At 36.6% G+C, this 21,549-nt stretch overlaps 4 protein-coding genes across 8 annotated transcripts; 3 read left to right on the top strand and 1 right to left on the bottom strand.

Moving 5' to 3' along the window:
* LOC105156561 lies at positions 1,099-7,236 on the top strand. 5 transcript variants are annotated; one of them, XM_020692030.1, is made up of 12 exons: positions 1,099-1,295; positions 1,406-1,497; positions 1,859-2,168; positions 2,747-2,824; positions 2,935-3,506; positions 4,248-4,874; positions 5,059-5,213; positions 5,428-5,639; positions 5,731-5,858; positions 5,936-6,285; positions 6,366-6,469; positions 6,691-7,236. In XM_020692030.1, exons 3-12 carry the CDS (start codon positions 1,877-1,879, stop codon positions 6,759-6,761), a joined length of 2,589 nt encoding a protein of 862 aa, XP_020547689.1. In that variant the 5' UTR covers positions 1,099-1,295; positions 1,406-1,497; positions 1,859-1,876; the 3' UTR covers positions 6,762-7,236. The 5 variants fall into 5 exon arrangements, with proteins under 5 accessions (XP_020547689.1, XP_020547690.1, XP_011071029.1 ...); XM_020692031.1 differs by lacking the exon at positions 1,406-1,497 and having other exon boundaries at positions 1,100-1,295; positions 2,750-2,824; XM_011072727.2 differs by lacking the exon at positions 1,406-1,497 and having other exon boundaries at positions 1,100-1,295.
* LOC105156560 (probable serine/threonine-protein kinase PIX7) lies at positions 10,115-15,465 on the top strand. Its single transcript, XM_020691825.1, has 7 exons — positions 10,115-10,325; positions 10,421-11,129; positions 12,437-12,771; positions 12,875-13,010; positions 14,229-14,365; positions 14,470-14,593; positions 14,676-15,465. The coding sequence occupies exons 2-7, from the start codon at positions 10,946-10,948 to the stop codon at positions 15,191-15,193; spliced, it is 1,434 nt and encodes a 477-aa protein (XP_020547484.1). The 5' UTR covers positions 10,115-10,325; positions 10,421-10,945; the 3' UTR covers positions 15,194-15,465.
* On the top strand, positions 16,283-17,777 carry LOC105156559 (protein STRICTOSIDINE SYNTHASE-LIKE 12-like). The gene is made up of 3 exons (XM_020691826.1): positions 16,283-16,731; positions 16,824-17,102; positions 17,225-17,777. The coding sequence occupies exons 1-3, from the start codon at positions 16,508-16,510 to the stop codon at positions 17,727-17,729; spliced, it is 1,008 nt and encodes a 335-aa protein (XP_020547485.1). The 5' UTR covers positions 16,283-16,507; the 3' UTR covers positions 17,730-17,777.
* Positions 17,861-20,824, bottom strand: LOC105156558 (mitochondrial outer membrane protein porin of 36 kDa-like). Its single transcript, XM_011072724.2, has 6 exons — positions 20,663-20,824; positions 20,454-20,521; positions 19,690-19,800; positions 18,861-18,947; positions 18,540-18,748; positions 17,861-18,379 (listed from the first exon to the last, which is right to left on the bottom strand). Exons 1-6 carry the CDS (start codon positions 20,715-20,717, stop codon positions 18,073-18,075), a joined length of 837 nt encoding a protein of 278 aa, XP_011071026.1. The 5' UTR covers positions 20,718-20,824; the 3' UTR covers positions 17,861-18,072.

The raw sequence follows: 21,549 nt of genomic DNA, 5'->3' as shown, positions 1-21,549 counted from the left end.
TACTAACCAACGTAAAGAATAAAAAACTCAACCTATTTAATTAAAAAAAAACTCATTATTAATTGAATCATGAAATAATTCGTCAAATTTGAAAAACACGATCTCACTATGAATGCAAACAAGTGGTTGTGAAATGTTTCCTTGGAATTAATAATATCAAAATTTCATAATATGTTGACGAGGATTGAGAAAAATTAAAAAATAATAAGTATATATTTAGATAAAAAGTTTATATTAATTAGGATTTTTATTTTTAAGTTTAATTCTAGTAAGATTTTTTTATTGTAAACTTATAAATACACGGACTCATTTCATTATTCAATACTTTGATGAATATTCTTTTCATAAACCTTTAGATTTATCATTAGGCTTGTTTTGATTTAAATGTCATACATTGCCTTCTTTTTTTTTTTTAAATTATTACACCGATTCAATTAATACATTAATATACTAAGAATGATTAACAATAAATTAAAATAATTATCCATTCAACTAGTTCATCAACATAATTGTAAATTGTAGCAATTTCTGCTCGTACTTATCTTTTTATTCTCAGTATTTATTTTTTATTAGTATTCCAGTATTTAATTTTTTGTTGAGTTTGTTGCCAGTTAGATTTCAAAGTAAGTTAGTTTTCTTCTTTAGCTAGAACTCTATTCTTTATATATAGTTTCACATCTCTGTAACTTCAGAACTTGAGTTTAGATGAATAAAGCATAGTTTTTCATATTCTCTATTCTTTAATTTATTGCCATGGATGTACTCTATTTCCACCCGTCAAATTCTTCACATAAATATATTAAAATAATCCATATAAAGTGTAATAAAGTACCTACACATTCGACAAGACTTAAATTCATAACTTCAACCTTAGTCATGAGATTTCATGCTTAGCTTCAATTACTAGATTAACACATCATTAGTATTACATACTTTATAGAAAATGAGTAAATGGCAAAAATTCGATTTTGTAAGAAACTTTACGCCTATTTCCTTTGAGAATTAGTAGAAGTATTTGAGCAAGGAAATAGCCGTATGGAGAAAGAATAAAATAAAATAAAAAAGAGATTGCTTGAGAGTATATTTCCATAATTACATATCTTTGGATACAAATGAATGAAGCATGGTCCGTGATCTCGAGTCCTACTTTACTTAGACTACTCCGCGGGTTCACCATTCTTCTGTGCGGATCCGGTTATCTGTTTTTTATTTCATTCGCACTGGAGTGTTCTTAAATCCGGTTCATCGTCGAATCTGTTCGCCGCTGCTCCATCGGAACGCCAATCTCCGATAAGGTAAAATTTTGCGATCACCTTCATTCCTACGTACGATATGCAAAATTGTCAATTGCATCAAATTTATAGACTCGCGTTGTAGAATTTTCGGTTGGTTTGAAATGTGCTAGAGTGTTGTGTTCGTGTGTGAAGTTATTAACGTAACTGCACGATTGAAGACCTAGATTTGTGGAATCGGTGAATAGCTATCTGTTGGAGTTTGGTACGCTGTTCTGATTTGAGTTGGATGGTTTATGATTTTTGTGTTCGCCAATCTGGGTTTTATGTATGCGGAAATGAAAGTTATTCATGATTTTTTATGGAATAGGTGAACTTTTTGATTTAAGTAGATATGGCATTGGAAGTTGGATATTCGGATTAAGTGCCTATTGCATTGATGTTGCTAAATAAATTTGGTTGGTAAATGGATTAGTCATTCTTTTGAGAGTATATGCATGTGAATATTTCGAATTGAAATTCTGAAGTTGATGTTCAGATGTAAATAAATTGAATGAGACTGATTTATTTTTCCTGTTTACGAAAACAGTTTGAAGCTATAATTGTGATCTTTCTTGATGTTGCAGAAATAATTTTGGCAGAAAATGAATTTCTTGATGCTGAGGTCTAATAATCAGACTGCAATTCAGGAGCAACAGTCTGTTAATGAGACTCAGGTAGAGCCAAATCATGCATCAAAACGGGGTACTACATTAGAAGGTCTAATTGCTGAAGAGAAATTACCACAGAAAACATCTTCTGAATCCCACATTTCCGAAATTGATGATTATGGGGATGAGAACGATCGCACGGCAGGTTCAAGTGGGAAGAGTGACTCTCAACTTGATGGCCACATAGATGTTTCAGAAAATGGTGGATCGATAATCATTCCATGTAGTATGACCTCTTGCTTGCCCGCAATGGTCTACAGTATTCAGTTACATGTTTACTTGATCAGAGTTGGCCTGTGAATCAATAGAATCATGCTGAATGATCTCCTCACCTTATCTGGTTACTACAAACTTTCCTTAATTAAGAAACATATTGATGATTCCCAATTCCACCAGCACCCCCAATGTCCATTTGGGCTTAGCTTTACATTTTCTGCGTGTCTTGTGCCAGTTCGCGGCATTTGTTGCATCTAATATTTGTTGAGTTACTCAATGCTTTCAGTGTGACAACACCAGAATGTTTTTTTGTTTTTGGTTAACTAGTCATGCTGATATGCTCAAGCTAAACTTTAGTCACCCAGGGTACAGGTACTCCGTGTTGTACAGACCTATCATTTCTTGGGAGTTCCCTTTTCGGTAGCAGCTAATGTGTTGACTTACCTGCTAAAATGAACTGGAGTTAGCTTCTGGATATGTGCTTAAGCTGTTATCTCTTTCTTCACTTCAGTTTTCAGAAAATGGTTTCACTTAATATCAAAAAATTATATTTTACAAACTGTTTAACTCATACATTGCTTTTTCCAGAAGAATTTCCTGACAACTGGACAGAGGCACCAGATATACTGTCATATCGCTCCCTAGATCGCAGCTTTGTTTTTCCTGGTATCTCTTTGACACACTCCCATCCCCCTAATGACATTATGTAGTATTCACACTTGAGTTGCTATTATGGGGTTTCCTCTTTTACATGTTTGCATATGTCCTTTTCTTAGGTGAACAAATCAGAATACTGGCATGTTTGTCTGCATGTAAGCAGGATACAGAAGTTATTACACCATTTAAAGTTGCTGCGGTCATGAACAAGAATGGGCTCCGACCAAGCCCGCGGAAACAAAATGATAAAGTCGGAGAAGAACCAAATCCAATTTCGCAAGCAGTAGATGCAATTACTCAGCAAAACAATCAAAATGGTGATATTATGATGAAAGGGAATATTGATTCACAAAAGTATGTGTCAACTGGTGAATCTCTCCTCAGAATGGAAAATCATAGGAGACAGACTGAACAATTGTTGCAAAGGTTCAATAGTTCACATTTTTTTGCTCGAATTGCTGAGTCAAATGAACCGCTTTGGTCTAAAAGTAGAGCTCAAGAAGCCCATCCCAAATTGTCCGAGATATTTGAACAAAAATTGAAGGAAGATTCTTCAGCAACTGCAAAGACTCTGAGAAACAAGAATCCTGTTAGTGCTGTGATTGACAGAGGAACATTTGATGCTCGGACATCTGGGGGAGTTGCCAGAGGTGCTGTCAAGTGCTGCTCACTTCCAAATGGGGACATAGTGGTATGTTTTGCAGAAACATGAAAAAGTTCATTATTACACTTTTTAATCCTGGGTGGATACTACTTGCTGCCATAGACATTTTATTATCTTACTTTAAGGGGTTTGGATTAGAAGGTCACTTTTCTCTATTACTCTTTAACTTGGTAATTTAGAATCTAAAAGCTGGTGCATACATGAAAGTTTTGCCCAGGCAGATCATTTGTCAAAAATGGTTGGAGAATTTGCAAAAGCAGTGTAGGTAATCGGACATCTTTTCGAGCCTTAGCACCCTGGTTGACCTATAGAAGATATGTGGCACTATGAGCTAATTTAGAGCTGGTTCTGTCTGTTTTCACCATGATACAATTCCTTGGTGGTTTAGGATCTAAAGTTCCTATGTGAAACTGCACTAGGATCCACCAACATGGTTTTCTTTTACTTAGTACAAACAGCCAGTCCTGGTGCATGTGCAACTGAATTTATGTTGAAAATCTTTATATTTGCTTTTCTGCCTATTTCACTTTACCTCTATGCTTGTGATTTCGTGAATAGGTGTAATTACAGAAAAAGATTAAGGGTTAGAGCTCCTGAATTAGGTGTAGAGTTAGCATTTAGCATTTCTTGATGCTTTTTAGCTTGTCCTGGTGTCCTACACTGTATGTTTGTTTCTTCCTGAAAACAATTGCTTCTTTTTAACTGACAGTCTTGGTTGCATGTGTTACTGTTGATTTGAACTCCATTTTCTCGTTTGGAAGGATTCAGGTACTTTTACAGGTAAATGTTGGGGTTGAGTTTATGAAGGATCCGATCCTGGAGATTCTTCAGTTTGAAAAGCATCATAAAAGAAATCCGATTCTTGAGAATGAGCACACTCTCACTTCCTTTAATCATGACCCTTCCAGCGAATTATTAAAGTGGTTGCTTCCGTTAGAAAAGTCTCTTCCACCTCGTACTTTATCACCTCCTATATTGAGTTCCACTACAAGTATTCGGAGCACTTCTGCGAGAACTACGGTATCTGGATCTTCTGGTTCTCAGCTTTTCTCTTTTGGTCATTTCAGAAGTTATTCTATGTCCTCGCTTCCGCCAAATATGACTCCACCACAAGCCATTCCAAAACCTACTGCTAAACCAAGCTTTGACCCAGAAGACTGGAGCCAATTTTCATTCAGGAAGATTGTGGAAAGTGGAAAAAGTGGGAATGAAGTGCTACTATCTTTTCGTGGTGTGCCATTGGAGCCCGAGAGATTTTCTGTTAGGTGTGGTTTGGAAGGAATATTTACACCTGGAAGAAGGTGGAGAAGAAAAATTGAGATAATTCAACCCATAGAAATTCGTTCTTTTTCTGTTGATTGCAACACAGATAATCTTCTTTGTGTCCATGTAAAGGTGTGGTTTCCTTTATCTCCCTCCCCAGTGTCTTTCTCCACCTCCTTTATCCTTTCTCAGTTAGTATAGTTGTTATGATTGGAATCTTGTCAACAAAGATCTCATCAAAGTTGATTATGGATGATTCTGGAATATATAATACTGGTTTTGGGCATTAACACACAGGACCTGATGATCTTTGCAGAATGTTTCACCTGAAAATGCACAGGACATTGTGGTCTTCATAGATTCCATAACAATAATTTTTGAAGAGGCATCAAAAGGTGGACCACCCTTATCTTTACCGATAGCTTGCACAGAAGCTGGGAACGAGTACAGTTTACCGAATTTAGAGCTCAGGTTCTTTGTCTGCTTAATGTCCTTTAATTAACTTGTTGCGTCTTGCATGGCGGAACATATTTGCTAGATATTTTAAAACCTTTTTACTAATCATACCTAATATAGTTAATTTCATTAAGAAAGTGCTGCTTGAACCTCTTTATGTTTTTTAGTTATCAGAAATTCATCTTGATTGAGAAACTCCTTTGGTGGTAGTAATATGTGTAATTGGCAGGAGAGGTGAAGAACATTCTTTTATTCTGAAACCTGCAAAGACATTATCAAAGCATCCCAAGGGTAAGACTTATGGTAATTTACAACTGCCGCACTTGTCTCCTGCAAGTGCTGGATCAAGTTGGCATCCCTCACCCAATACTGAAGGGAAATATAGTGGAACCCTGTCCGATCAATTTGCAGTTCTTGTATCATGTCGATGCAATTATACTGGTATGAAGCCTGAGAATATGTGATTTTCTGGGATAATTTGGTCAAGAGATTTCTGTTTTCAGGGTACTTATGTACTTGTCTGTATCTGTAGAATCAAAGTTGTTTTTTAAGCAGCCAACAAATTGGCGGCCTCGTAATTCAAAGGATCTTATGATCTCAGTTGCATCTGAAACATCAAGACAAACTCTTGGATCAGATGGAACTCAACTGCCTATTCAGGTTGTCCATGGAATGTTGCAGTCATTTTTCTTCTGTATGAAATTGCTAACTTCAGCTTGTGTGGCTCAAAATTTCAGATTTTAACTCTTCAAGCATCAAATATGACATTCGAGGATCTGACATTGACAGTTCTGGCCCCAGCATCATTTACTTCTCCTTATGTATTGTCCTTGAGTAATTCACCATCTTCACCTTTGAGTCCCTTTGCTGCACATCGTGAGCCGGCAAAAATAATGAATAGTGATACACAAGGAGCTGATGTGCATGGGCTGAGCTCCGTGTCTCTGAATCAAGGACAGAACGTGGACGACGGTGATGCTCCGCAATCAGTTTCTATTAAGGAGCATCCTATGCCCATATCTGATGCAGTTCCCAGAAGTGATCTGGGTTGCACACATTTATGGTTGCAGAGTAGAGTTCCGTTAGGGTATATCATCTCTCTTGCTTTGATATCCGTTTCTCTTTTAACTTACTCAATTCCTAAGGGTTTGTTTCTCTTTGCACCAGCTGTGTCCCTTCTAAATCTACAACGACCATCAAGCTTGAAGTTCTCCCTTTGACTGATGGCATAATCACTCTTGATTCTCTACAAATTGATGTTAAGGAGAAAGGTGAAAATGTCTCATGGTTCTCAATCATTTCGCCTCTGTCTGTAAATCAAGCATGTAAAATGGCAATCATGCACTTTTTGCTGTTCTGGATGTATTGATATATACTATGGTGGTCATATATGTGTGCTTGGTTGTTAATATGGTTTCAGTTGCTTTATTCTTGTATAACTCGCAAGAGTAATTTGTAAGTTAATGATTGGGAATTTATTTGGGTATGACAGGTCTTACCTATATACCTGAGCACGAGCTGAAGATTCATGCAACTACGAGCATTGCAACAACTAGAAAGTGAGGTGGCTCCTTTCAAGTTTTAATGATTTGATTGTTATCATTGTGGTCCTGGCAAGATACTCAAGTTGCTGAGCGGCACTGGGCCTTTTCTATTCTCTAATCATATGAGTTATAGAACTTGGTCGCTCCAATTGCTATATCTGAGCGAAGCGTTGCACTCTCGTACCTTCTAGACCAGGCTTGACATATGGTCTTCTTCACATGTTCCTGGAGCATGCAAGTTAGATAATGGCAATCCATACTGGCCCTTTCATGTGAAGGGTACATTATGCACCCAATTGTAGCAGCATACATTTGACTTAAGTTTCAAGTTGATGTGAGCCTATTAGATTTTGTATAAGATAGAGTATACTAGGAAAGTATTATCTTTCAAATTTAATGGCAGATTTGTAAGAAAAACAGCTCCCAATTTGAGGTTGATTCATTGTTCGCAATTGAAGTTTTTATTTATGAATGGGAAAGCTAATTGTCCTATCTATGATCCTTGTGCTCCTTTCCGTCGTCAGTTCTTCTATATGATGTATAATCAATTTTGTTTAACATCAGGTAATTCCTTGTGCATTGTGTTATTGTCACATATGCTGCTCATTCCAGAATTTGCTGGACTAATAGTATTGCACAATTAGGAAATCAAGCTAACTGTGACACATGGTTGCAGAGAGTTGCGAACGGGCGTGCTGTTGGAAGATGGAACCTGTTACATATTGAACAATTGGTGCTGTTGGAAGATGGAACCTGTTACATATCGAACAATTGGTCAAGGTAAACGTTATAATTGCGACATCTTTGCATTTTAATTAAGTGGAGATAAAGATTATCTAACAAATCTATGACATCTCTGCATTAAAATATAGTTGCAGTCCTTTTCTAAACATGCTTGATATTGCACAACTAGGAATTAGATCCCAGCTCTAAAAATTTCAGGCTGGAACCACAGGGAATAGCTTGCTTCTTCTTCACTCCAACCTAATTTGGTTAGGTAATTGGACAACTGGAGGTCTGACCTTTTAGCAATGCAGGCAGGGCAGTTAGTCTAAAGAAAAATGGTCTATGATTGAAAACCATTTATATTTTAATGAGCTAATCGTTTATTTACATGTGAAAAGATATGCTGCAAGTCAATTTGTTATTTAGTTTATTAAAGTTACGAGCATTGAAATATCTATTCTAGTTATAATTAAGGATATCGTGCTAGATATAAGTCCAAATTATATTTGTGAAGGTACATACAAGAGGATTGGAAAAACCTGGCAATTTGTGTTGAATGCATTAGTGACGTATGTCGAAATCAGCAAGCACTTGAGGTGTGGCATGTTGCGTGGTTATTTTCTCTCCATATCATATATCCTCCTTTACTAGTGACACATATCAATTTTTATTCTAATACGGCGTAAAGCTAATCTCTCTACTGCTACTCCCACTTCTTCCCAGTATTCAATTCAAAGTGGTTAACTGGGAATTTGGTTTCACACTGCGGACTCTAATTACCGATTGCACAAGAAATTGAGGAGTGCATTGAAACATTGGAACAAATGAGATGAGAATATTGGAACATAATGGACTAGCTATATATATACGTATATATATATATATATATATATATTTTCTTTTCATTTATCTAAATAAAATACAAATTCAAGTCATACCACATCAACAATTATGCCTCCTTAAGCTTGATATTCCTGCCAATCAAGGTAATTCAAATTGATACTTGTTATGAATATCAACTGTTCAATCATTTGATAATCAGAGTCATTATTTGATAAATGATCACTACTATATTTTGTTTACTTTATTTACTTCAAGTCTGATATTAATGTGGTTGGCGCGTCATTAATTGTGATAAATACATGATTGAAATCATGAAATTATCTATCCCATCCTAATCTCATCATACAAAGTAAAAAAAGCCCATAATATATCATTTTATAATTGTTAATAACTAATAGTATAAATATTCAATATTAATAATTATAATTGATTTATTAAAAAAAAAAAGAAAGAAACATATGAACAAGACAATCCTGAAAGATGCATGTATGCTGACATAGTCCAATATAAAATTTTCTGCTCCCAATGATTAATTAGCGGAGACAATCTCAATATTTATACCATCCTATCTCAAAGTCGGATATTAAAATTCGACATTAATGTAACAAATCCGGTAAACTATTCATCATCAGGAATCAAGTAGTAGAGCATTGGGAGGTGACTCACTAATACTTGGAAAGGGTATCAAACCAAAATAATGGGTATATGCTGCTCTCTCTAATTTAGTTTTCTCACTTATGAAAAGTCAAAAACAATTAAAAATAATATTAAATTTTATTATCTTTTTTCTTTTTCTATTAAAAAAAATTGAAAAAGAAAAGAGAAGATGCATGAACAGAATCATTAAAATCCACCCGCACTCACGCGCGTGGGGAAGTCAGTGCACCGAAGGACTGACACGTCACCACTCAAGTGGGTCCCTCCTCTTGTTATCTCTCATGCCCAAGCTGCCCACATTTTCCACTTCCCACTTCTTGAAAACTGACTGCTCACTCCCCCTTGAGTGTTCCTCTTTCCTCTTTTGCCCCTCGCTCTTTTCTCCCAACTTTTCTTTTGGTCCGGAAGGAAATGCAGAGACAACAATGAAGTGACAATGGTTGTGTATGTGTGTACTTTACCTTTCGAATTTGGGTTCTTCATTGTTTGATTGAAGAAAGTGACAAAATTTGAAATGGAATATTATACGTTTAGTAATCACAAATAATGTGGCAATATATAATATAATTAATAGTTAAAAATAACATAATATTTAATACATGAATTCGTTATTTTCAAGAATATCTCATGATTATAATTATATTAAATATTTCACCTGTTAAATTTGAATACAAAAAAACAGCAATTTAACATAACAAATCAAGAAATTATCAATTTTAAAATCGATTCTACAATCTATTATCATGATTTTAGAATATAAATTTTAAATTTCGATATTAATATACATGTTTATGTTGGTATCAAAATAGTAAGGAGAACAAACTAATATTTTCTATTCAAAGAAATTTTATTCAAACATTCTCTTGCAACTCTTCCGAAATAGGAAAAATAGGACACGAGCTTAAATTTGTGCCAAAGCATTTAAATATATGCTCATCTTTTCTTTATTTGGGGGCATCCACTTTGGTTGCCTACAAACAGTGTGTGGACCGGACCGAAAAGCATACATCTGAAGGTTATTTTTGGTATTGAAACTTCCTGCCCATTTTCTCCGGGCAGACTTCCATTTGCTTTATTAGTCGTAGATTCTATAAGAAAAAGTAAGAACTGATGATAATTCATTCATTTTTCATTTACTTTTTTAATTTCTTTATTGTTTGCATATAAAGCCATAAATTACATACACATCACACAACAAACATCTTAAAATATACCTCTAACTAATATTTATTGTGGATGATCGAATTATATGTGTTGTGCTAATCTGCAATTCTTTGTTGAGGATTGAACTGGTCAGCGCAATTTGTGTCTTTCTGCTGAGATTTCGATATCTTTTTCAAGAGAGACATTTCCGGGGGTGGTGGCATAGTTATAGCTATACTTTTTTAAACTCAGATTATTATCTCCACTAGTATTATTATTATCTGATTTCTAGCTTTGCTTGTTGCACAGTGCCAAGGGGCAAAGTTTTGTGCTTTGAAGGTCAAGCATGTGATCTGCAATCACTGAGCTCTGTTGTACCCCCTTTCAGTGTAATTTTCAGCTCGTCTTTTCAACTGGGCCTGAGCTATTTCGCCGATTTGTTCGGATTTAATTGAGAAAAAACAATTCTTGGAGTAGAGAGAATATTCTGTAATCTTCATTGCTATTTGGGTTGAGCTGATCTTTTGAGGGCTCCCTCTCCCCCACCACAATTTTGTTTGATTTTAAATGAAGATCGGTTCTTGAAGTGAAGAAAGTATTGTTGGTTGCTTTTGGGTATTCCAGTTTCCTGAAAGCGGACGGAAGGTTTACTGCCGTAATATTTGACTTATTTTCTGAAATGGGTTTGAGTTGTTTTCGGTGATTTTTTGGGGATTTGAGTTTAATTCGACTGGAAGTGAGGGACTATTTGGTGTAATTTCACTCCATCTAAGGGAGGAAGAAAAGAAGGCGCGGGAATTCGGAATTCTTGGATGATTTTTGGTTCTATAGAATATGGGATTAGGAGATGATGGCTCAAAGGTGGAGTCTTGGGATGTCAAGAAATCAAAGGTTAGGAAGAAAAAAGATGATGATGATGTGGAGGAAACTGGTTGTTGGATTAAGTTAAGGTTTATTGGCAGCTGTATTACTTCAAGATCTAAAGTTGAGAACTCTGTTAGTGGCATCAGCACTCACGGTAATTGTTTCACCCTTCTCCATAATGCTGTATGCAAGTTATAGTCCAAATTCTTAGCTTTTGTTTTTGCTTCTTCATAGTTCTCACTTTTGGTTGGTATGGTATCCAAAATTCTTTAAGTACTTGCTTATTGTGTTGTGAGAACTGAACTGACTTCTGAATATAGGAGATGGCATGGGAAGCCAAAGGAAGGTAGATGAACTTCAGGATTTACGGACAATGTATGGATGTCTAATAAATTCAACCCAAAAAATGAAAATTTAATAGCTTGAGATTATTTTGATAGTCTGATACTTAAGCCAAGCTATTTTTCTGGCAATGAATGACTTTGGGGGGAGGGAGAGGCGTTGGGAATTCTATTAAAAGTAATGTAGGAGAAGTCATTGAAGATGTAGGGAGGTTTTAGTTCAAGTTGGTGCATATACCATCATAACCACTGTTCTAAAGGTTCTTTGGAACTGCAGAGTATGAATTTAAACGTAGCAAGGCTGCATAAGCTTAGGTAGAGTTTATTTATATATGTTGCACTTAGCCGAAGAATGGACTAAATTCTTTTTCAAAAAAGAGTGATTTGTGATTCAACCAAGTGATTATTATCTTTCTCTGTCAGTGCACCATCTGATTAAAATTCTACATTATTTTGTCCCATTATTAGACTAGCTCAATTTGTCTGTGAATATATCAGGACTATCAGGAACTTGGGTTTCTGTTAACTTAATAACTTGTTAATTTTGTGAAATTATAAATCTAAGATCAGTAAGTAATAAAAAGATACTATGTCGATGTTGTTGGGCATGCTCAATGAAGACTGAAGGAGTGTTGTAACAAAATTTAGTTAACTGCTCAATGTCTAGAGTAAATGTACTGATGAAGATGGGAATAATATCGAGACGGTGTTGCCTGTTGTGCACATAGAAAATATTAGTTGCTAATTAAATTTTAAAAATTACCTGCCTCTTTGTTGTTGGTTGCATGTTGTTTTAGTAGTTGATTGTAGAAAATGATTAGAACTTAATAAGTTGTCACAGGAGAATCTCTGAACAGGTTGCTTGAGCAATTTAGGCATAATGTTTCCTCGCTTTTGAAGTATCAAATATCTGAGTGAATTCAGTTTGGAAGCTATGTATAGTATATAAACCTTGCTACATTATTATCAGACAATACAGATGGTTATTCTGTTCGATAGATTTAATCTGTAGCAATATAATAAGATGCACTTGGTCCAATCTGGAAATACCACTCTCAACTTTTCACATAATGATGATAGTTCTGTCTTCTTAACTATTTATTCCATTTCATGTGAATAGAAAGTAAGTCTACAAATGATACAAGCAGAGACCAACCAGCAGCCCCTGCAATCCCATCCACCACCACAAGCAACGCTGAAAGCAATTCTTCCAGCTCCAAACTTGAAGAGGAACTTAAAGTTTCTTCTCGGCTGCGGAAGTTTGCTTTTAATGACCTCAAGTTGGCGACAAGAAATTTCAGACCAGAATCTCTTCTTGGTGAAGGGGGTTTTGGTTGTGTGTTTAAGGGATGGATTGAAGAGAATGGCACAGCACCAGTTAAACCTGGGACCGGACTTACTGTTGCTGTGAAAACACTTAATCATGATGGACTTCAGGGTCACAGAGAATGGCTGGTTTGATGCTTTCTCAATTCAAATTACTTGAATTGGTTCTGTAGTCTGTTTACAGTTCCCTTATCTCGTATCCAATAGTTCTGACTTTCTATTTACTTGGCAGGCTGAAGTAAATTTCTTGGGTGACCTTGTTCATCCTAATTTGGTTAAATTAATTGGCTACTGTATTGAAGATGATCAGAGGCTGTTGGTCTATGAGTTCATGCCCAGAGGAAGCTTGGAGAACCATCTATTCAGAAGTATGTAAATAGCCTTCTTTCAGTGCACTTTGTGTTGTTGGTTTTATCATGCAGGATTGTTTTGGGCAAATGTTAATCTTGTAGAATAACATCTCATAATCTGCTGAATTGTAGTTTAAATTCTATAAGCATTTGACTGGTTTGATCTCTCTGTGTGTATAGGTGCTTTTCCCTATCTGTAAATTTGGTACTTGAATATGCTGGTCGAAGAATATTCTTGATTTTTCTATTCGGTCTTCCTAATGGTTAACATGATATGCAAGAACTAAAATCTTAAATGACTTGCCCAATGTTGAGTTTTATTGCACGGCGATTGGACTAGCTAACCTGACCTGATTATATGAAATACTCAGTTTTACTCGTCTTTCTTGTTTGGTTCCCCTTTGAGTGGAACCCTTGTATTCTTTATTATTTGTTATTAATTTTTTATGTCTCCTGGTGCATTTGGCACAGAGGTTTAGCCTTCACTGTCATCAGGAGATAAAGCCACTTGGACCTTCTGATATTTATGGTCTAATCCTCTCCCACCATCTGCTATCTTAGTTTGTATTTTGTTGTGGTAATTGGGCGATAAAGTGATCTGCGTGGCATAGTTTATTGTGAAGTGTGTTTCAGCATCTTTTCCATCATCATTTAGACTGTCTCATTGTTTTCTATGTGATTTTGATTATGTTTGGCCTGTGATGCACTTTGTGACAGCCGATAATATAAGGTGCACAAAACTGTTACAAACCAAAAATTCGCATTTCTAACTTGTCAGCTCCCATCAGCCAGAAGATGCCTTTGTTACATGATTATGATAACCAGAATATTTTGTAAGATGTGAATGTTTTTTGGCATCCACTTAGTGAGAGATTCTATTGACTGGTGATAAGTACTCGGACGTATATGGAAAGCTTGTCACTTGTTAGCCTGGTATATATTATTTGTATCACACGGCTTGCACTGGAGATATCAAAAGATAAATCGTTAGTGAATCGGGTTTGAATATGCACTTGGAAGGCATGGGACATTCCTGAAAGAACTTCATTTTACGACATCTATTTCTGCTGCTTGATGCTGCATCATCCACATGTCGATTTCTCAATGCCAATGTGACAAAAATTGCATATATGTGCATATATTACAATGTTTAGGCATTGAGGACCTTTCTGTGTAGTATTATTTTCCAAAATGTGGTCCAAGATTGCACACTTCTAACCATTGTTATAATTATAGGGTCTCTGCCACTTCCCTGGTCAATCAGGATGAAAATAGCTCTAGGTGCTGCAAAAGGGCTCGCTTTTCTACATGAGGAGGCAGAAAGACCAGTGATATATCGTGATTTTAAGACGTCTAACATCTTGTTGGATGCTGTAAACACCCAACTATTTTCTAACCACTTTCTTGTTAAGCACATTTTTGCGACATGTATTTGGATGGAAGGTTTTTATTTGGCTGCCATATCTTCTTCTTCCAGGAATATAATGCCAAACTTTCGGATTTCGGACTTGCTAAAGATGCACCTGATGAAGGAAAAACTCATGTTTCTACACGTGTGATGGGAACTTATGGTTATGCAGCCCCAGAATATGTCATGACTGGTAAAGATTTCTCAGTTAGTTCTTCTGGATTTACACAATGTCACGCTTTTGTTCTGAGCGGCTCTTGTCTATTTCTACACAGGTCATCTTACATCAAAAAGCGATGTATATAGCTTTGGTGTTGTCCTCCTCGAAATGCTCACTGGGAGAAGATCAATGGACAAGAACCGGCCTAATGGGGAGCATAACCTTGTAGAATGGGCTAGGCCTCATCTGGGTGAGAGGAGAAGGTTTTATCGGTTGATAGATCCACGTCTGGAAGGTCATTTTTCCATCAAAGGTGCCCAAAAAGCTGCACAGTTGGCGGCTCGTTGTCTTAGCCGGGACCCCAAAGCCAGGCCTCTAATGAGCGAGGTTGTTGATGCTCTTAAACCTCTGCCAAACCTCAAGGACATGGCGAGCTCATCTTACTACTTTCAGACAATGCAAGCAGATCGAGTCAGCTCCAGCCCAAATGGGAAAAACGGCCTCAGAAACCAGTTTACGTTCCCCAGAAATGGGCAGCAGCATCCAAGAAGCCTCTCAATACCAAATGGTTCACATGCTTCACCGTACCATCAACATGCTCATAATTCACCAAAACCAAATGGTAAACCATAGGATTGCGTTGTTTATTCCATTTTCTCTCTACCATTCTTTTTCCTTGCTGCGCCATGTCGATATATTCCGTTTGCCTATAGTAAAGATTACTGGAAAAGGAAGTGGTGAACACGCCCTATTTGTCATGTGATCTTAGAGGGATCGAACTATCCCTCTCTGGAAGAATGTAATGTGAAACGGAGATGTTTATGGAGTAAATCTTACATGTTGGAATGCCTTCCGTCTCCCTCGCCCTCCAACATGCGAATGTTTTGACTGTTGATTTCTAGTCAGCTTTCCCTTTTGAGCTTACTTCATTTGTAGTTTACTGATATTGACTGATTTCTATGCCGAAACAAGTGGGAAATATTAAAAATAGCGGCTCTTACAACATGGTGGAAGAACGAGAGAGAAGAGATGAGGAATGATATCGTCTGTTGAATTATGTTTAATTAGAAGGGCGTTCTGAGAGACAAAAGTATCTATTTGCAAATATGCGAGTATGCTAAATCCGACATCGTATCTTTATGTAGTGTAGTTAATATCATCAAATTCGATCATGAACAAAGAAGACACAGCAAATTCCTTGTTACTGAATGTAGGCGGTGCAAGTCGATTGCTGCTGAAGCAATAAAAAGTAGTAAGAGCCTTGCACTTGCACTTGTGGCGTTCTCTGTCTCAGCTATGTGATGAAATATTAATGGCACCGACACCATCAAAAGGGGGAAGTTTAGAAATATGGGGATTGAAATATTGTTGTAGATCATCTGTCAAAAACGGAAATATCTTAGATGGTAAGGCAACATACTTTATCATAAACTCAACAAAGTATATTAGATAGTTATACAAACTTCATTTTATTAATTAAACAAATTTAATAAATGTTTATAATTCTTTTTATTTTTATTTTTATCACAAAACAAGTTGTAATATTATATAATAAGCATCATTGTTTTGTTACCTGGGGAATAAGGTAAGATCCATAGACATAGTTACATAAATCTGCTTGAATTTTATTTTAAAATTTTAAGTACACACATTTTGACTGTGCAGAAGCCCACTTGCTTATTTCATTGGTGCAGGTGCAGAACAGTTGACTAGTACTGGACGCCAATGCTGATAAGAAAACCTAGGCATGAACTTGAGAGCCCCCACGGATGATATAAATACATTTGATTCACAGATAACATAGCCGTTCGAGAGGATTATATCGAGTGTTCTCTTCACCCCACGTCTCTGCAACAGGCCGAAGAGGTACATACATAGAAGATCGGACCAGTTCTATTGAGGAGGGATAAGGAATCATCCATCATTTCAATTCTCTCCTTAATAGCAATGGTGCCAATTTTTCTAGTATTCTTCTTCTGCTTTCCCTTTAATGCTGGAGCCCGTTGCTTTCGTTCCTTCAAGACGCTTCAGCTTCCAGCAGTTGGTTCTGAATCCTATGCCTTTGATTCACACAACGTTGGACCTTACACTGGTCTGAATGATGGAAGAATTGTCAAATATCAGGGCCCCGAAACTGGTTTTGTAGAGTTTGCTACCACTTCTGCTAACAGGTAAAGTTTACATCTTCTGCTCTACTTACAACTGTAGTGGTTGCAGATGCTATAAGTTAACATTGTTTTGAGATGGAATCAAACTTGTTCAGGTCGAAGGAGTTTTGTGATGGAACAGATGGAACCGACCCGATAGTGACGCTGATTTGTGGGAGGGCGATAGGCATGGAATTCAACCACAAAACTGGAGAGCTCTACCTTGTTGACGCCAATTACGGCCTGATGGTGGTGGGAAGTCGTGGCGGCCTTGCAACTCAGCTCGCTGGTGGAGGAGATGCAGAGCGGTTTGATCAAGTTGATTCCTTAGCTATTGATCCAACTACTGGAGCTGTTTACATTGGAGATATTGGCACCATCTTCCAAAAGACCAAGTAGTTCTTCATTTCAATTTTTCTCATAAACTAGACTAGAAGAAATCTAGTTAGGACCATCGAAAATTACTCGTCAAACACATGCTTCATTTTAAGTTGCTCTAACTAATGGATTTTTGTAGGAACATGACAGAAATACTCCTCAGTGGAGACACAAGTGGACGACTGCTGAAATATGATCCGAAGACAAAGGGGCTGACGGTGCTCCTGCGGGGGCTTGCCATGGCAAATGGGGTGGCTGTGAGCGAGGATGGCTCGTTTGTATTAGTCTCAGAGTACATAACCTGCAGAATAACAAGATATTGGCTGAAGGGTCCCAAGGCCAATACTTCAGAGATTTTCGTGGAACTTCCAGGGAACCCTGACAATATCCAGAGAACAGAATCAGGGGACTTTTGGGTGGTTGTCAACATACAGAAATTGTATCCTAAGCTGACTTGTTTTGCTTTCGGACAAAGGATTAGTGCCAACGGTCGGATTCTGGAGACCCTGAATTTCTTTGCAGAGTATAATACAACTTACATCACTGAAGTCCATGAGCATCTTGGCTCATTATACCTGGCATCGGTGGATACCAATTTTGTAGGTGTTTACAGGGGCTCACGGTGTTCAGGAAACTTGTTCTAAGTTGAAAATCATTTCTTAGTAAAAATATTCTCCTTCACCCTTATAAAATTTCTTTTACAGAGGCTCTAATAGCTCATAGGTACTTGTAGTGATTCTGAGCAAACAGAAACTAATATATGAAAGAAAAAAGATTAATGCAAGTTGCCGAGTAGATTGAGCTTGAATGCAGCTAAAACCATGTCGGGTGAATCAAAATGTTGATTACAAGGTTCATCACAACTAAAAAAAGCTTGAGCTTCATTACTAGAATCAAGCAATTGCTAGAAACAATACAATCTGCTTTATTGCTTTCTCCGTATCTGGAAAATGTTGCAGCCAACCATTTACTTGGTAATTTCTGATTTCATGGTTTAAGAGCAACAGCCAATCCAATCTTTGCACTTTTCTCTATAGCTCTTGTGTCCACTTCGCCTGAAATGGTGATTAGAGATTTTGGACGCCATTCGTGCTGTATGAGAGCACTTGCCCTCCCATGGTTGTTCACTCGAGCTTTGACAGACGTCAGAGGATCAAGTGAGTGTTGTGTCCCAATGGTGAGAGTATTTTCATTGCTTGAAAAGCTGTGGGTTAACTCTGCTCCAACCGCAGTATTGGTCAATGGGCTGATTGTGTGGAAGTAGGATGCAGTAACGGTTTGGCCTTTGTCGTTCCTGTTGAAAGAAGCCATCAATATGGGAAAGAGACAAAATAACTGACTCTAGCAAGCTTCCCCATACTTCAAAGAAATAATCTTCTCTTTAACTATAGGGACCAGAACATGCCATGATGATTTCTATTTTCTAGATCCGTTTAAACTTTAAGGGTACTCACAGGATCAAAGATGCAATTAGGTCTGTAGTGGTAAAACTGACTCCAGCATTGTATTTGGTAAAATTCCCAGTAGCAGTGTCAAATGAAATATCAGTCCCAAAGGCGGCCTTGTGATTCCCAGCTACACCGGAAAAGTTGACAATTGGTTTTGCAGTCAGTCCCAGGCTAGTGCTAATTCCAGCATACTCGTGCAAATATTGAAGTTCCACCTGTTACCAAAGTTAGCAAACCTAGAAAACTCAGAATTTAATTTGGGAACACTAGCATACACACAGCAAAGGTGAAACTAATTCCGAAAACCACATCTAGGAGTAAATTCACCTTGCCAGACTTCTGGTCTGGAGCAACGAAGCTAAAGATAGCCTTCACTCCAGGAGCAGGCTCATCAACCGTGATAGTTGTGTGAACCTACATAATCAGAAACCTTTTGTTAAGTGATTGGTCCGCACATGTCTAATCCACATAGCTCTGCCGATCAAGGTGACAGTTCGGATGGATTAATGAAGAGAACAAATATTGCATAAATTAATGCAGTGGCACCATACCACATTGACTGCAAGGAATCTACTTGAAATGTAACTTATTGAGGACACTATCTCTCAGATGAAATAATAGTTCAGATTCCCAGGTTACCACATCATTGCCCAGCTACTATAAATTTAGAAATGTAACTACTTACCAGTCACTAGAGGATTTACATGTATTTGAATTGAAGGTGACGAGGCTAAGATTAAAGTCCATAGCGTTTCTTAGGATTTTTTGTGTTATAACTTATATTAAACACTTTAGCAAGTTTGAGCTGTTCTCTCAATAATCAGCATTGATTTAAAATCCTTCACATAAAATTCTTAAATAAAATCCAAACACAACTTCGGTAATTCTAGTAACTATGCAAGACTGATAGGGACCTCAGTGGTGGTTGTTCAGCTAGTTTCTCTGCCTTTTGCTATGAACGAATAATAAAAATCGATACATCTACCGGTGTAAGGAATTAGAACCGATCCAGGTGTAATTACATAAAGTTTTCCTGTAAACCGTTCAACTCGCTGAAAAGCAAGCCCAACAAAATAGCTCAAACGAGAAACCAAACATTTGACAAGTGTCTTAAGTAAAAGTAAGAATCACTGTTAGGGATAATAAGATGACTTACATTGGAATTAGTATCCACCTTTACATCAGTTGTGATGTTCTTGTTCTTAAGCTGGGTATTAACATCAGCCAAAAACAATTCACCCTTCTTAGTCCCAGATGAAGTAATAATCTACAGAGTAAAAACCAATCAAATCATTAGATATCCCATAATCAGAAAAATCAAATCACAAGTTACGACTTATATACCACAACCATTAAATGACTATAAGATATGGCTGCTTGTTCATCAAGATACGTAACAAAAACTGTCCTAGAAAAACTCACACACACAAACACACACATACTCATACCGTCCTAGTTAGCCAGCTCAATAAATTTCTTTTGTAAACCTTGAATAACAATTTAAATGTCTCACGCACGATCTAAAAACCAAAAGAAAACAGCAGATTAGGTAGCAACATGCTAAAAAAGTTTTCAAATATACAAGTGTCATCTGCTTCCAGTCCAGGGCATGTTTATAATTGCCATGAAAAGAAAGTAAAAACTTGAACATTATTGTTTATAGAAACTCAGCAAATAATGTACTATAGAAGGAAAATAATGAGCGCTAGAAATGCTTTCTGCTGCAAAACTCAGCAGACAAAAACACACACACAGAAAGAAGAAGCTTCTAACAGCTAATCTCGTGCCAAAAACAACCCAATCAGAACCCTAAATTCCACTGCACACAACACATCAATGCCACACTTTCTGAATATAAATACGCGGGGTATTTCAGTTGAAAATTAGTAGAATGAGAGGAAGTTCTTATACAATACTAACCACCCCATTCGAAGTGCAAGTAGTGAGAGTGAACTTCTGGTCACCCTGATAATCCTTGTAAAGAAGATCTGAAAACACCGAAAGTCCACCAATATTATTCCGTCTCAATCAACACAATCTTATTTTTCTATAAATAAATAAAAACAGAGAGTACGCACAGATACAGAAAATAATTATAGAAAAAGAAAACCCCTCGAGGAAGAATTTACCTCTGGCCCTCTTGCCAATGTCAGAGTACAGCCCTGGACCCTTCACAAAAACCATTTTCCTTCTTGCTCTGTTTGCAGCGCAAATGGAGACAGAGAGAGAGAGAGAGAGACGGCGGAGGTGGTTCTTGACTTCTTTGTTTCCCGATTTACTCTAAAAAGTATTATCTGTAACGTCGCTCTCAATTGGTCATTTTTTCCCAATCGATATATTGATATTAACTATTTCTCCACTCACTCCAATTACCGTGAAACTAACTCATTTATGCTACATTTAAATAAAATAATTTAAATTTAAAAATTCACATAATTAAATATCAAAAGAATTAAAAATTTATCTATATTTCATAAAATATAACTTTCCAATAAGTTTAAACAATCCACTATACAAAATATTTTATGAATTTAAAACAGAGGGGTAAGGGAAGGGGTTTGTTGTCGAGAATTTTAAAATTGAAAAGAAATTTAAGAATTTCTAGGATATGAAATTGTAGTTTATATAAAATTATAATAGAAAGGAATCCATTAACTCTAATCTACGAAATTTAAATCTATCAATCAGTCAATTCGTTCTAATTTATTGATTTAATTAATTCAAAATAGTAAAAATAGAAGGGAATTATTTTTATAAAATTGAGATAAGACTTTGACTATCCATCGTGAAAAAAATGTATACTCGACTCCAAATTTAAGTAACCATAAATCAAAATTTTGAACGTATGGATTTACGAAGATATCGTACATTTCAACTTTATTTATCTAAAATTCAGTCAAAATAAATTAAAAGCTATGCCCCGTAATGTTGTTTCAACATTTATTAGAGCTTAAATGCTAAAAAAGAAGTATGGAATACGAACGCCACCCTACAAGTCTTGTGCAAAAAACTGTGT

The sequence above is a fragment of the Sesamum indicum genome, linkage group LG2 (assembly GCF_000512975.1).
Source record: "Sesamum indicum cultivar Zhongzhi No. 13 linkage group LG2, S_indicum_v1.0, whole genome shotgun sequence".
Classification (NCBI taxonomy): Eukaryota; Viridiplantae; Streptophyta; class Magnoliopsida; order Lamiales; family Pedaliaceae; genus Sesamum; species Sesamum indicum.
This window is presented reverse-complemented; position numbering and strand designations above follow the sequence as displayed.